This window comes from Odontesthes bonariensis, chromosome 17 (genome assembly GCF_027942865.1).
Source record: "Odontesthes bonariensis isolate fOdoBon6 chromosome 17, fOdoBon6.hap1, whole genome shotgun sequence".
Taxonomy (NCBI): domain Eukaryota; kingdom Metazoa; phylum Chordata; class Actinopteri; order Atheriniformes; family Atherinopsidae; genus Odontesthes; species Odontesthes bonariensis.
In genome coordinates this window covers 25,302,488-25,317,000 of record NC_134522.1, presented here as the reverse complement: position 1 = coordinate 25,317,000, position 14,513 = coordinate 25,302,488, and the positions used below count along the sequence as shown (strand labels likewise).

At 42.8% G+C, this 14,513-nt stretch overlaps 3 protein-coding genes across 3 annotated transcripts; all 3 read right to left on the bottom strand.

The window, feature by feature from the left end:
• Nucleotides 1-2,157: 2,157 nt before the first annotated feature.
• On the bottom strand, nucleotides 2,158-4,086 carry mrps26 (mitochondrial ribosomal protein S26). The gene is made up of 4 exons (XM_075447693.1): nucleotides 3,717-4,086; nucleotides 2,999-3,145; nucleotides 2,743-2,866; nucleotides 2,158-2,642 (listed from the first exon to the last, which is right to left on the bottom strand). Exons 1-4 carry the CDS (start codon nucleotides 3,935-3,937, stop codon nucleotides 2,511-2,513), a joined length of 624 nt encoding a protein of 207 aa, XP_075303808.1. The 5' UTR covers nucleotides 3,938-4,086; the 3' UTR covers nucleotides 2,158-2,510.
• A 1,468-nt stretch (nucleotides 4,087-5,554) lies between these two features.
• neff2 (neuronal intermediate filament family member 2) lies at nucleotides 5,555-8,416 on the bottom strand. Its single transcript, XM_075448554.1, has 3 exons — nucleotides 7,284-8,416; nucleotides 6,730-6,854; nucleotides 5,555-6,638 (listed from the first exon to the last, which is right to left on the bottom strand). The coding sequence occupies exons 1-3, from the start codon at nucleotides 8,289-8,291 to the stop codon at nucleotides 6,578-6,580; spliced, it is 1,194 nt and encodes a 397-aa protein (XP_075304669.1). The 5' UTR covers nucleotides 8,292-8,416; the 3' UTR covers nucleotides 5,555-6,577.
• Nucleotides 8,417-11,915: 3,499 nt separating this feature from the next.
• Nucleotides 11,916-13,649, bottom strand: LOC142366038 (nanos homolog 1-like). Its single transcript, XM_075447808.1, has one exon. The coding sequence runs from the start codon at nucleotides 13,532-13,534 to the stop codon at nucleotides 12,851-12,853; it is 684 nt and encodes a 227-aa protein (XP_075303923.1). The 5' UTR covers nucleotides 13,535-13,649; the 3' UTR covers nucleotides 11,916-12,850.
• Between the last annotated feature and the right edge of the window lie 864 nt (nucleotides 13,650-14,513).

The window sequence follows — 14,513 nt, the reverse complement described above, 5'->3', positions numbered from 1 at the left end:
CAGTCAGAGATGCTGACAGCTATTACCTGGTTGCTCATCAAGACCCCAGCCCCTCACCAGCTTCAACTCGAGGTTTTTGCAAGATTCTCGTTGCATTGGCTCCTCTCAGCACTTGCAAAAGTAACTTTACAGTCTCACCCGGCAACTAGTCGGGATTAGCTCCTCCAATGGAGACCACACCCCACCCTTCTAAGGCTGCAGGTGATTGCTCTGGAGATTTAAAGCAGAAATCACCAGCTATAACATATATGTCTGGCTTTTCTCAAGATATGCCTTGTAACCCATCAGAAACACATCTTACAGGTGTGTGTTACCTCGGACAAAAACTTAGCTTTTACTGTACGGGGGCTTTAAAAACTGCTAAATGATCCAGAACCACACAAGAAAGGATTTTGTGGTACAGAAATAGTTTTGTTTTTTCATCCTACCTTGTAAAAAGATGTTCCTTCCTCTGTGACCCCTGTTTGTGGGTCTGGGCCTTAAGGTTTGAAATGGCTGTAGTGATGAGCTGCTGCAGTACCAAACACTTGCAAACACTTATATTATAATCAAAGAGGCATTTTCTGGTATTTTTCTTATCCATTAATTAAAAGATGGACTGCTGAACAGTTTGGAATATAAGAAGATATGTTGCTTAGATTTTCTGCTTCAAACCCTGACTGAGGAAACAAAGCCATCTGCAGACCTGATGCTGTAAAATAAAGAGAATGTGATGATCTGACTGACACAGGAGTGAGACCTGCTGCTGAGCTGAGGGTTCTTCTCAATCCACGGCTAATCCCAGTTTTCAATACCATGGAGGGGCAATCCCATTAACCTCACTTAGCAATCACATTAACCGTGTGCACGGCTTCACCCCGGCTCACTTACGTCACTCTATAGCAGCAGTATTAATATCGGCCTGGGGTTACACAGAACCATCAGGTACTGATTGGACTGGTCATTGTCACCCAAGTTTGTTTCACTATACAAAACTATATAAATAGAACCAATTAATGACCAGGTTTATAAAATGCCTGAAAATAGCTTTCTCCCAACTCACTCAACCGCCAATAATAAATATCTAATCGATTGTGGTATAAGATGGAGGAAAGCAGAGGAAGCTCCCACTGAATAAAATAGCACCCCATCTTAAATCAGACACATTTTGTGTCCACTTCGTCACACTGTTTGGAAAGTGAATTTGACATGTTGATTCTTCTAATGTGGCGCGCGGACTGCAAATTCAAACTGCTCAAAAAAAAAAAAAAAAAAAAGTAATCCAAGCGTTCCAAGTTCTAATTTGCCCTCATCGCAACCTGGTGTGAATTGCTTTGTTTATCTGCAGGTTCCCAGAGTTTCTCCTGAGGCCTTCAGCTCTGTTCATCATCATCATCATCATCATCATCCCATAAACCTGCACACCCAGCCTGACACAAGCGGATTACACCAGTTCAACGGCACGTTGTCATACAGTAATGAGGGGGGGGGGGGAGCAGGGCTGTCAAACACGGCTGAGGTGTGATGTTCATTACTCGCCGAAGTCACACACCAAACCTCGCCTGTATTTAGACCGTCATGTTGTGTCACAGGTGTGGGTAAACCCATCTTAATGTCCATTTAATTCTACGTTTCCTCCAGGTCTGAAGATACTTGCTCCACATTTGGCTGTCGCTTAGGTAACTTAACTGACATTTGACTTTGATAATAGGCCACTGCATTTTAAAAATAAGGCCCTGGACTTCTTCAGCTTCCAGGTTCAAACCCAGGAAAACCGAGGAAAAAGCCAGGGTAAAAACTTGTGTTCATTGACAGTGGTTTTGGCTTCCACTGGACACCGGATTGTCCATAAAGACTGCTCCAAACGGTTTAAGTCTTTTACAGATATTCACGCTTTCTAGGCGTTTTTTTTTTTCACTGCACAACATTTACAGCTCCACAACTGTTTTCAGTTAGAGCTTAAACGATTTGTGACCCATTCAATTCTTTTGCACTGCATGCTCGCTTTACCGGACCTGAACACTGGTGTGAATTCAAAAGGACGATCAAGATGCAGATCACATGTGAATAACCAGTGCAATGGTTCGGAACTTTCAAAAAATAAGTAGATGGAGATCAAGTTAAAAAGAATGATAATGTTTTCTTCCTATGATGCTCAAAAAGAGTCAGTTAAACTCAAACTGTTCACATTAATTTACTTGACACATAATGAATAATACCCAGTCACGTTTAAAGGATCGTGCTGTGACAGAAACTGATGCAAACGGGAAACACAGAAAAAGAAAAAAAAGAGGCTTCAGTTTAACGGCCAGGTCCAGGCACGACCCGGGCTTTCATTACATGTCTGAAAATGTTTCTCGGTTTTCTGGTACATTAACCACTTTCAGCGTTTAGGTTGGAGAAATATCCCCTCACAGAGTGAGTGAGACCACTGCCCTCCGATCACAGTCCTGACCACCTCAGAATCTTCGTGTGTCCTCTGTTTTTAGCGTATCCTCCGACAGTCACGTGTGGATCGGTCGGATCATGTTTCACTTCAGCACCGTCTGCTTGACGACTCTGCCTTCTTTGTCGATGGCAAAGTTGTAATTTTTTGGATTGTCCAGCGCCTCCTCGATTCTTTGATCCAAGCTCTCCAAGGTGATGAAGTTCTTTACTTCCTCCTGGAAGTAAAATGAAAACAACCACCAATGTGAGCCGCAGACCCAGCACAGTTTCAATCATCAATTTCTGCTGCGGTTTTCAGGCCCGAGCAATTCATACCTGCAGCTTCAAAATCTCCCTCTCTTTCTGTTTGATGAACTCTTGCTGTTCCTGCTCACGCTGAATGGCGGCTTCGATCTTCTTGCGCTCAACTTCCTCCTCTTCCTTCTGGAGTCTTAACACCCTGAAAGATAGAAGTTGAGCGGCCCAAATGACTTTTCGAACGGGACATGATCCTCATCAATATGCAATACCAACAACACGTGACCTTGGGGTCAAAGATCCTTAGCAGTTTTTTCATGTTTAGTTACAGCACCTGGCTTTGAGCATGCGGCGGTTTTCCTCGTCATTCCAGGCCATCAAGGCGCGATGCTCTTCCGCCTCCTGCCTCGCCCTTTCCTCCGCCTGGGAGCCCGTCTCCTCCTCGAACTTCTTTCGCAGCACCTCCTCCTTAAACTCCAGACTGGAGAAAGAAAAAAGGAAAAAAAAAACAGGGGAAATCGAGCATTTCAAAGTCAGAGAAGATTAAGAACTCAAAGACCTAAGTAAGATAATACATATTCCTGTAGAATCAGTTGACAATTCCTAATCTTTAAATAGAATAAGCAAAAAATAAAAAATAAAAAAAAAAACTGTATTGTCACTTAAAGGACCATCACTTAAATGAATAAGTTAATTCCTTAATGGAATTTCGTTTCTATATTCTTTTCTTTTTATCCCTTTAAAAAAATGCCACATAAATGAACAGATAAAAAACAGTCAAGAACATGAATTGTTCATTACTCAGTAAAGCTTTTTCAGCTTGAAATTCCCTTGTTAGAATTTAACAGCATTCTTACGTCCTAAGCAAAATATAGGCCGAATACACAACACTTCAAATAATACAATACAAATTCGATGTTTGTCACCTCGCCTATTAAATATTAGACAGGCGATGCAGATTTGAGAGGGAATACAGATATCAATACAACACCAGATGACCTGTTAACGTCCGTAATACTTCAGTTTCACACAGTCAGTGGACTTTAACGTACCGAAGCGCCCTCGTGATCAGCTGGTACTCAGTGTATCTCTCCTTGAGGACCACCATCTCCACCGGGTCGACGGGAGGAGGCACTTTAATTCGACCCTCTTTCGACTTGGCTACGGGGTCGCTGCGGGACTTTCGGCCCCGGACAGCCTCCACGCGCACGGCGCTCCTCGGCAAGAGGAGCCGGACCGCCTGAACGTTCCTCCCGCCGATTATTTGGAACATGTCGGAGTCGGAATAGGTAAACAGGTGCAGGTTCTCGGTGGTTAAATATTACTGTTAATCAAAGCATTAGAGTATGTCACCTTCCGTAGATGTTAACATTGAGACAAAGTGCTATCGGCATAACACGGCAGCCATTTTTTTTTTAGTCCTTTGACCGACGGAAGTGATTAGCCGAAAAAAAAACATTGTCGACCCTCTTCTGCCATCTGCTGGTTGGCAAAAGCGTGTCTTTAGTGGTCTCTTCTTTTCAGGTCATTTATTTTTCATCATTGATATCTCTCCTAAACTATTTATATTGAGATGTATCTCTAACTTCTAGCTGGAAAGTATTGTACCAAGCATCTAGCACTAAGCCCGAGGGTAGAAGCCCCAAATGAGTATTCCTATTTACAATAATTTGAGAGAGTGCTATGTGAAGCTCAACCTTTGAGCCTGTTGGTATACGTAGAACTTTGCTTATCCCATTTACAGTTTAATTTACTGAAAGTAGAAGCACACAATTACTGCCTTAGATACAATAGGTTAACAGATTGGAAAACACAGGCTTTTCATAGAAGGAAAGACACAGTTGGAGCAAATAACCTTAACGATGGTTCATCAATACTAAAAACACATTATAAGTGTTATTTATTACACCTGTCGTTTACATGGTATTGTGTGGCTAACATCTCTACACACCGTACACTTTTTTGAATGAGTTCTCCCCGTCATGGTGCTGTTTGGGATTTCCTTGTCCTTTAAGGCATGAATGTTTTATGAAACAGCCTTTAGGCATAAGGTTTCCTTATATCAGAATCAGAAAAAACTTCATTTATCCCGAAGGGCATATGTTTTCATTATTTCATTATTATTACATTTTCATTATGTTGCACTGACAGTTCGCTCTCCTTTTTTTTTTTAACTGTATTCCGTGTCTTTCCTCTGCCTTCGGTGGGACTCTAGTCTGTTTTAATCTTTGTTTTCAATTAAATCCTTTTTCAGTCTTCTTTTCGATAGATTTTTTATTTTTATTTTTTTATTATCACATGCCATTCATGTTGCCCCCATTCTCACTTACCATGACTTTGCTACCCATGATTTCTCTGTAAGACGTAGCAAATAGGAGTCCCTGCAGTTTTGTATCCAATTCTATCCTGAAATACATATTTTCAGTCCATAATTTCAAGCTTTGTGACCTCCTTTTTTTAAAAATGATGTAGCTATCATTTCCTAGAGTGTCATTTTCATTTTCATTTTATATCTGATAGATATAAAAACTGGATGTTTGATACATCTTTGGCATAGATAAATTTGGTTCTGTTCAGTGAAATAACAGCTGACGAAAATTCTTACAGGTAACCGAAACAAATTCAAGAGAGAGCTCATGAAACGGCATTCAGAACATACTTTGATTAGCCAAACTCTCTCAAAATCTATGTTACCGCTCATTTTGTGTTTTATTGAACAGTTTTCTTTGCTGGGGCCTAAATCAGGCAGTACTCTTTGACTATTTTCCAAAGATAAGTTGTGGCTATGTTGGCCACGAGGACACCTATACCCGTTTGGAATATTCACGCCCCGATAAATGACGGAACATGTATCCATAGAAGTTTGAAATGAAAACCCCAAAATACAAAGTATGATGCAGGTCAGTTCTGTTTATTCAGCTTGTTGCCTGGCTGTTACACTTAAGCCAAGCAGGATGGTGCGCACTCGATATTCGTTGCACAGACGTAAAGCACCATTTAGATCTGACAAGGAGATCCTGCACTTATCTTTCAGTTTCATAGTTAAGCTTTGAATGAACTTACAAAAGGAAAAACTCTAGTGCCGATAGGCTTCGAGAAACATTGTATGACTATAAGGAGAAACCAGCAACAATTAATCTTCCACTGCATTTACATGTGCCTGTCACGTCATACGTTTGAAAATCAGACGCCCATGAAGGAAGACTGAATTCACTGTATTTCTGCCGTAGTTTTGTAAATGTAAATGCAGAGGAAGACTGAAAAGGACAAAAATGTCTTTAATATGATGGGGAAAAAAAACTATTTAAGGTTACTGGTTCACAGAACTACGTCTAACCACGACAGAACCAGGGGTGCAGGACGCTGCTTAACTGATTGGTAGAGTTCCCAGTGAAGAATGTTGCAGATAAGATCCAAGCATTGAGAGATAACAGATTATTTTTCTTTTCTTTTTTCCCTCCTTCACAAACAATTGGTCAAATGTTTGCACAATGAAGCCTGAGGTAAAGTCAGACGGTTACCTCTGTTGCTTGGACCTCAACATGAATCACAGAGAGGAACTCGGCCAAAACAATTCTGCAGTCCGACATTGCTTTGTAACTAATGCAGTGCAGCCACTCTGCGGTTTACGGTCAGCCGTCTTCTTGATGTGTGGTGTCAGAATGTGTAGAAGAAGGGGGACTTCTTGTTGACCTCTTGTTTAGCACAAGGGCGCGGCTGTCTTGAGAGAGATGAGTTTTCGTTTGTGATTTTCTTTTTGGTTGTTTTTTTTTGGAGGAGAATAGAATTTAGTGTTTTGGAGGGAAAGAGGATGGAAGGAAGACGAGGGGCGGGGAAACTGCCCGGTAATGTTCAGGGTACAGAGATGGAGGTGCATGAGGAATTTTTATGCCGGTCTCGTGGCATTTCGATTTTAATTCAGAGCTGGGAAGGAAGGGTAAGTCAGACGAATCTCCTCCCCCTCCAAAAGTTTCCTGAGGGGAAAAGAAAGAAACAGATGCTACTTATGAGACAATGTGTCCTGAAAGTGTTAGTGTACAAGAGTGGAGAAAGGTCATCTCTCACCTGTATGCTGCTATTTCAATGTCAAGGGCCATCTTCACATTGAGAAGGTCTTGGTAGTCTCTCAGGTAGTGCGCCATCTCCTGCTTAGCTTCAGTGATGTCCTGCTCCAGTTCACTTATCCTTATCTGTAAATGTAAAACAAAAGAGAAAATCTAGTCTTACAGATAACTCTGACAGCATTTTTCAAAGCTCACTGCACTCTCGTTTGCTGCATCGATGTCCTCTCTAATGATTGGACTGTAACCTTGCAGATGTTCTCTCTGTCTGCCAATATTTCCCGCTGAGGCTAGAGCAAAGGTTGCTGCTGCATGCCATTTGACAGAGGAACAGACACAGTTTTTTCTTCTTCTAATTTCCACTATGTACCGCTGGTTAACATTATTTCATCACACTGTAAGCATCATCTTCATTTTCAGTTCAGTTTTTCCTGCACTTTTCATTCTGCACTGTTTCAGAACAAAGCCTCTGAAAATAAGCATGAAAAGACTGTGAATCTGGAACCTGACAGCACAATGAAAGAGTAGCAGACCAGCGGCCACATAGTCCTCAATTACCTGATATTTCTCCACCTCCTTCGCCTGCGTATCTTCCAGATCCTCCAGCTGCTTATTCATGGACTCGATCACATTCCGAAGAGCCTCAATCTCCGAGGAACGAGACTGGAGCAGTCTCCGGTACTCCATCGTCTCCTCCCGGATGGCGTGCACAGCCTCGTTGTTTTTGATGGCCATCTGCGCCACACTTGCAAACTTGCTTTGGTACCAGTCCTCTGCAGCCTGCATGTTCTTATTCGCTAGCCGCTCGTATTGCGCCCGGATGTCTCGTAAGGCGGTGGAAAGGTCGGGCCTGGACACCTCCACATCCACGCTGATGTTAGCCACCTGCAGCTGGGCCTGAAGCTCTGCTTGCTCCTCTGTGAACACTTTCTTGAGGAACACCATCTCATCACACAGAGAGACCACAGAGGCCTCTGCATCACAGTTGTAGACCACGGCCCTGCTTGTCTCCTCTCTGGCCCTCTGCAGGGCCTCCTCAGCATCCACGCGCTTCCTGGTCTCGTCTTCATAGCGCTCCTTCATCTGCTCATACACATCCCGCAGGTAGTCCCTCTCTGCTTCCATCCGCATCTTCTCCCCATTCTCGGAGTCAATCATGGTCCTCAAACTCCGTGCCTCCCCCTCATAGAGCCCCTGCAGACGGGATGGGTCATTCCGCCTCCTCCGTAGCGCATCCAGCTCAGCCAGCAGGGCTCGGTTCTGCAGCTCCAGATGCCTCACCTTCTCAATGTAGTTGGCGAATCGGTCGTTCAGGTCCACAAGCTGGGTCCTCTCCTGGGTCCTCAGACCTAGCAGCTCTGTGTTGAGGGAGCTGGCCTGAGTCAAGTCCATCCTTTGAGAACCATCTGGCAGGGCAGAGGAGGCAAACTTCAGGATCCTCCTCCCGGATGGAGGAGGCCGGGAAGAAGAGTAGAGAGAGGAAGACATTGAGGATTTAGTGGTGGACCGGGAGCCTCTGTAGCTGTCCCAAGGGCGGCGGTTGGAGAGGAAGGAATCGTAGCTCATGATGAATTTTTTGTTGTGGATTGTTTGTTTAAGAAAATGATGTATGTTTTAGTTTCAGAAGGTTTTTTTTTTATGTCCCCCTTGTTCTGCACACCATCGGTGAGGATGAGCGAGCGTTTTTGCACTGCACCAGTTCAGTGAGACTGCAGATCCTGAGCTTTTATAGAGTGAGGCTGCTCCCCCCTCCACACAGGGAAACATCAGTGCTGTCAGCATTTGCTAGGCCAATAGGAGGCTTCTGCAGTGAAGAGAGAGGAGGTTGGTTTTCAGACTCACTCTCATCCAAGGACAGGCAGAATGAGGATGGTAGAACAGATTTTCATTAAATCTGTCATGAAAATGGTTTTGACATAAATGAGCTCTTTTCCGACTGTGTTTCTTACTTTGTTTTATGCCAACAGCACAGTAATACACAAGTAATACACACATACGTAAAGTAAAACAGTAAGCTGGGAAAAATCTTGTGAAAATGAATTGAAACTCTATCTTTATCAAGTAAGAATAGATCAGTACATAGTGCACAAAGACAGCAAGAAGCATGGCACATTTATCTTAATGGCCAGGCAAGAAAGGCAAGGATCGTTTGCTACTTTAATAGATTTATATATTTTCCTTTATCTGCATGACATGAGACATGATTGTTCCTCATATTATGGCTGGCAAGACATTTGCATTTGAAAAAGACTTTTTGATTAGCTTAACTTTTTTTTCTTTTCTTTTTTTGATGCTCTTTTCCTTTTAGATCATCCTCCAACTTCATTTTCATTGATATTGTGGTGAATGTCCTCTTGTGGGCTTCTTTTATTTACACTGCTCTACAAATTGCCTTCATTTTGTGCCTCCACAAATTCGCGAGTCATTGATGTTCCTCAGCCGTCCTGACTCTGACTGTGTGTGGGAGACACCACTGACGAAGAAAGTTCTGCCTGAATCTGCTAACGTGCAGAAACTTTCCTGCTGTTCAGCATCCACAGATGAGTGAGAGTGCGTGTGTAAAACATCCTGAAATAGCAGTGTTTAGCGGGTTAGGTGAAAGGCTATGACAGATACTTACACCGTATCTGCCATAGCATGAAAGGGACACATATTTGATAGCAGATGTGTTCAGGCTGATGGTCCTTAAAGTCAGCCAGGCTTTCTCACACTATTCTGACACCCATCACTGATGTGTCTGTGCCGATGTCAGTATGTTAGACTGGAATATGATAGAGAATAGACAGTTTAAAGGGAAAAAGATTTTCCAATGTAGGCCTTGATCAATACAGAGGATTTCATATGTGCAAGTACAACCACTAAAGATGTGCTATCCTCCTAATAATGAAACAAGATTGATTCATTTTGGCATAGTAGAGAAGAGTCTGTGGGACAGAAATTCAATCTCTTGAACTCCAGTTAAAGGGATAGTTCGCCTCTTTTGACATGAAGCTGTGTGACATCCCATCCATCCATCCATTTTCTATACCTGCTGAATCCGTCGGTCGGGTCACGGGGGGGCTGGAGCCTATCCCAGCGGTTATCGGGCAAGATGTATGACATCCCATATTAGCAATATCATTTATGAACATTGACTTAACCTCTGCTGCATCCTGTGTGGCGGAGGCCACAAAAATAAAGCGTTTTGCTTCTCAAAACAATATGCGTTCAAAAGAGTAATACATTTGCATCACAAAATCGTTCATCCAGAAAAAGTCCTCACAATCGCTTGGCGCTATTTTCTCTCTATCTTCATGTCACTGCCTGCTGCCGCCTGCCGATAGCCGCACCTGTTACGGTGTTTACTGCTCGGTCTGCACTTCAGTCTGCACGGTTTACACAGCCTGTAGTGATACGAAGGGAGAGAAAATAGCGCCAAGCGATTGTGAGGTCTGACTTTTTCTGGATAAAGGATTTTGTGATGCAAATGTATTACTCTTTTGAACGCATATTGTTTTGAGAAGCAAGACGCTTTATTTTTGTGACACCAGCCAACTAGCCGGACTACTTTCGTCAACGCCAAAACGAGGCTGGAACTCGGCTCACAGGACGCAGCGGGGGGTAAGTCAAATTTAATAAATGATATTGCTAATATGGGATGTCAAACAGCTTCATGTCAAAAGAGGCGAACTATCCCTTTAATTTCAGTGCATCTAATGCCTGTATTGACAGAATTCATTTTTATCTCGACAAGGCTTAATTGTTTTATTTTAAAATATAACCGAGTATTAAGGCAGTCGGTGTCCCCACTTTACCAAAAGGTGCCTTCCATTTCTGAGATTTAACTCCCAAGCACAAACCTTTGTACTGATCTAATAAGCCAGTTCACAGTGTTGTGTCGTGCTGTTCTTAGTTGTTGCCAGTAGAGGTTGATGAACCTCGCTGATGTCTTTATATTTGAGGTGAGAGTTTATACAAAGAGGATGGCGGCTCTTTTCTCGGGTAACCTTTGACAGTTCAGCAGTTTGTTTTGGTTTGTGTATTTAAAATGGATGAAAGATTGTCACCGCTTGATCATTTCAGTACACTTTTGACTTTCTTCAAATTGGGAAAATAAAACGAGAGACGAACAACAACACGTGACATGTTTTGATTCAACAAATAAGTCGTGTTTTTTTCCAAAAAAGGTCAAAACGCAGAGGTAGTGTGTGAAAACGTGATTGCATGACCGTGTGGAGGAGTTACAATGTCGCTTTATCTAAAATTCATCCATTTCAAGGTCCTGACATAGCACTTTAATCAGGTTGAGGTCATTGAAAAGCTGGAATCTTTTCTTTTTCATTCATTCTCTTGTGGATCTGCTGCTGAGGTTGGGCTCATTGCCCTGCTGTATGATCCAGTTTCATGAATAAATAATGACACGGTGTAATGTGTCATGTGTTGTTCATCTGAGGTTGCATTTGCCTAATTTCAAGACCTGGTGGGGAGGAGATGACTTTGTTTTCTTGTTTATGGTCTGACACTTAAAACCTCGGGGGTTGAAAGAAGTTGTACTTTCTTTTTCACATGACATGAATTAAAACACAGGTTTAAACGGGTTTTTGTTAGAACACATCATGTTTCTGAAGTTAAATCTCAATAAGACTTTTCTACATGTCACGACTGGAAAAGCACGCGTGTAAATTCATTCCTCCTATTTTAAGTGAAGTGTGGTCAGAGAGATTTAATATAGCTGCTTGGTCATTAAATCAGGGCTCCATCGTCTCGTCTTGAGCAGCGAGTTTACGGTTTGACCCTCACATGTGACGTATTCCCTCAGTGCTGGTTAAAGAGAGAAAAAACTTTCAACCTGCAAACACGAAGGGACCTTAAAGTAGAAGCCATATTACACAAAACTGGAACATTAGATGATATTAATAGTTTGATGTAATTTCTTTACTTATTGTGTGACTGTTTTAAACGGAATCTGACACAGGACTCTGTTGTTGAGGGCTTTGAGCACTAGGTGGCACATTTGTGTTGTCTGTCAGTTTCATTCCTGTAGGAGCTTTTAAAGGAAGGTGTGTGAAGGTGTGTTTTTCAGCTATAAAATAACTCATGTTGTTATGAGTGCTGACGCAGGCTCTCCCTCAATCTGCTGTTATAGGGTTGGGGGGGGGGGGGGTGTTAGGATTTTAACACTGCGTCTATTGTTGTGTCATACAGTCAAAGTAAAATGAAAATTGCATGTTTATTCAGACATCATTTACAGTAAATATATTTCCCAGTGGTACATAAGGTAAAAATAAGTACATAAAACATTTCTATTGACAGTTAAAGACTTTGGAATGTCAGGCTTTTCATTTCTAAAATTTTGTATACATTTACAAGAATCACAGGTGCACATTTTCAAAAGGAAAAAAAAAGAACAATCAATCCGTGTTTTTGGACAGTAATAAAGGAGCTTAGAGCAACTTCAAGAGCCCAACTGCATGTTAGATCCACTTTCCACTGTTTTACATTCAGCTGAAATTTGTGAAAATTCTAACCACATAAAAGCACATACAGAATATAAGACACCCAACATATAAACAGTACAGAAATTTACCTTTAGGTTTAGTTTCAATACAAAAGTCTATTCCTTTGGTAGAAAACATTTATCTCAGGAAAATATGTGCTGGATCTAAAGAAGTATTTGCATCTTGCATGGCCTGTCAGACATCTTACATCCATGGGCCAGTGGACAAAGGGTCGAAACATTCACCTCATAGAAAGAGCGCTGCATATGTCATAAACTACAGAGCAGACATGCAACACGGCTGTCTGTAACAACTTCTGATACAGCATGAAGATGGTCATTCACAGGTCGATCTGTACAGTACTTTGGTTCCTTTATCATCACCAAGTCTTGGAGTGCTGGGGGGGGGGGCAAATATTGCGCGCAATGAGTCCAAGTGTAAACTATGTGCTCATAGAATTACAATATTGACGAAAACGTTACAAATGAAATGAAACAGTGACACATACAAAAAGAGATCAATATAAATCTTATTTTCTGCTAGTCCTGTTCTCAAGACTTGTTTTGTGCATGAAATGGGGCAAAATTACTGCCATACACACTAGTAATTTTAAGACAGTGCAAGTCAAGCTTCGTTTTATGTCCTCGCTCAGAAGATTTTCAGGCGTTTGCCAGTTGCTCTGCCCCCCTTTGCCATTCTCTGGCTCTGCTGATCTTTAGAAAGCGGGCAGTACTTGATGGTGTGCGCGTTGTCGCCGTTGGCACTGCAGAGGGGGCAGGTGTATGCCCGCAGGATGGGGCAAAGGACCCTGCCGTCCGCTGTCTTCAGGATGTGGGTGCCGTAAACTTCCTCCGGTGCCCCGTTATTCCGACAGAAGACGCACACCTTCGGCTCCGGTTTCCCCCTCTGTGTCTGTTTGCGTCTTCGGTCCATGGAGAGCAGGTCGAGGCCGGCGAAGCTTCCCCCATACGATGGCGCATCTCTGTCCCCGAACTGCGAATCGCCAGCAAGGTGCTCGTATGGCCTGAGAAGAGAGATGCGCTCTTTGAGATCATAGATGGAGATCGGCGGGGAGCTCGGAGCCACGCAGCAGCAGTCCATGTGTCCCTCACCGTCTCTGTTGTGCCCAATTACGCAGGAGCAAACCGGGGAGTCGTCCTCCAAACCCAGAGTCGCTTTAAGAGACTCGGTTATAGAGTTGGGGTTGCAGGAAGGGCTGTTGATCTTATTTTTGGACACAAGTGTTGACAGACCGAGGTAGTCATTCCAAAAATTAAAAGTGTAATCATAAGGAGACCGCGTGTCCAGGTAGCCGCGGTCTAAGAAATCCATCCTGAAACAGCTGCAAAGTTTAATGTCCACAGAAGTGAAAAGGCGTTTCGGGTTGTTCGTTTGTCAGCATGGGTAGCCAGTGAAGGGGATCTTCTCTGCTCTCTTGCTCAGGCTGGTTTGCAGAGCTTTCAGCATGTAGGCGCGCATAAGTTCCCAAGAATAAAACATAGGGGCGTGGTTTGGTTCAAGTTGATTCTCTCTCCGGACCCAGAGGAGGGTCCACAGCTCAGAGCAGGGAGTTACAGTGCGGGGAGAGAAGAATCCCCTCCCATCAGTAAGCTTACTGAAAGCACATTTATTGGCGTTAATAGAAAGTCATCTATCCTGTTTGGCTGAGTAAGGCTGTAATGGTGTACATAATGGTGACTTAATTATCATAATCATTTTTGTTTGTTGGAAATCTTTAAGCAAGAGCTTTGATTTTGGACCAGATACACACGGACCTTAAATAACCATATCTTGATGACCTGATTTTTTTTCGCAGATTTAGCTCCTCAGAAAACAGTTGTTTTTACATGCGTAGCAGCACATAAAGTGATCTTTTTTAGGGTTGGAATAGGGGGAATTTCTTTTTAAAGATCCTAATAAAACCTAATAGAGACAAAGGGTAAGATTTTCTGTTTGGATTCTGTTGCACAGCTCACAACATGTTTTTGGAGGGTGGAAAGAAGCCGGAGTACCCGGAGAGAACCCACTCATGCAGGCAGGAAATGCAAACTCCACACAGAAAGGCCCCAGCCAGGATTCAAATGAGGAACCTTCTTGCCAGCTAGGAACATGTGCTACAAAAATAAATGACAAAAAAAAAAAATTAGCATTATTTGTTGAACCACTTTGAGATCTTTTCCTGCACTGATGAACCAGTTATTCTTCAAGAAGGTGCACCTGTTCTGCTTCCCCTGATGGCTTTGTGCCCCCCCCCCCTTCACTGCAGCGTCTCCTCTCCACAGTGGGCCGTTTAACTTCATTAATATGCATT

Excerpts from the sequence above, each read along its gene's own strand:
- LOC142366038 (XM_075447808.1), bottom strand. The coding sequence starts at position 13,534 with ATGGATTTCTTAGACCGCGGCTACCTGGACACGCGGTCTCCTTATGAT.
- mrps26 (XM_075447693.1), bottom strand. The coding sequence starts at position 3,937 with ATGTTCCAAATAATCGGCGGGAGGAACGTTCAGGCGGTCCGGCTCCTC. Across the intron at positions 3,146-3,716 it reads CTGATCACGAGGGCGCTTCG|TCTGGAGTTTAAGGAGGAGG; the intron begins GTACGTTAAAGT and ends TTCTTTCTCCAG. Across the intron at positions 2,867-2,998 it reads CGCCGCATGCTCAAAGCCAG|GGTGTTAAGACTCCAGAAGG; the intron begins GTGCTGTAACTA and ends TCTATCTTTCAG.
- neff2 (XM_075448554.1), bottom strand. The coding sequence starts at position 8,291 with ATGAGCTACGATTCCTTCCTCTCCAACCGCCGCCCTTGGGACAGCTAC. Across the intron at positions 6,855-7,283 it reads AGGAGGTGGAGAAATATCAG|ATAAGGATAAGTGAACTGGA; the intron begins GTAATTGAGGAC and ends TTACATTTACAG. Across the intron at positions 6,639-6,729 it reads ATTGAAATAGCAGCATACAG|GAAACTTTTGGAGGGGGAGG; the intron begins GTGAGAGATGAC and ends TTTTCCCCTCAG.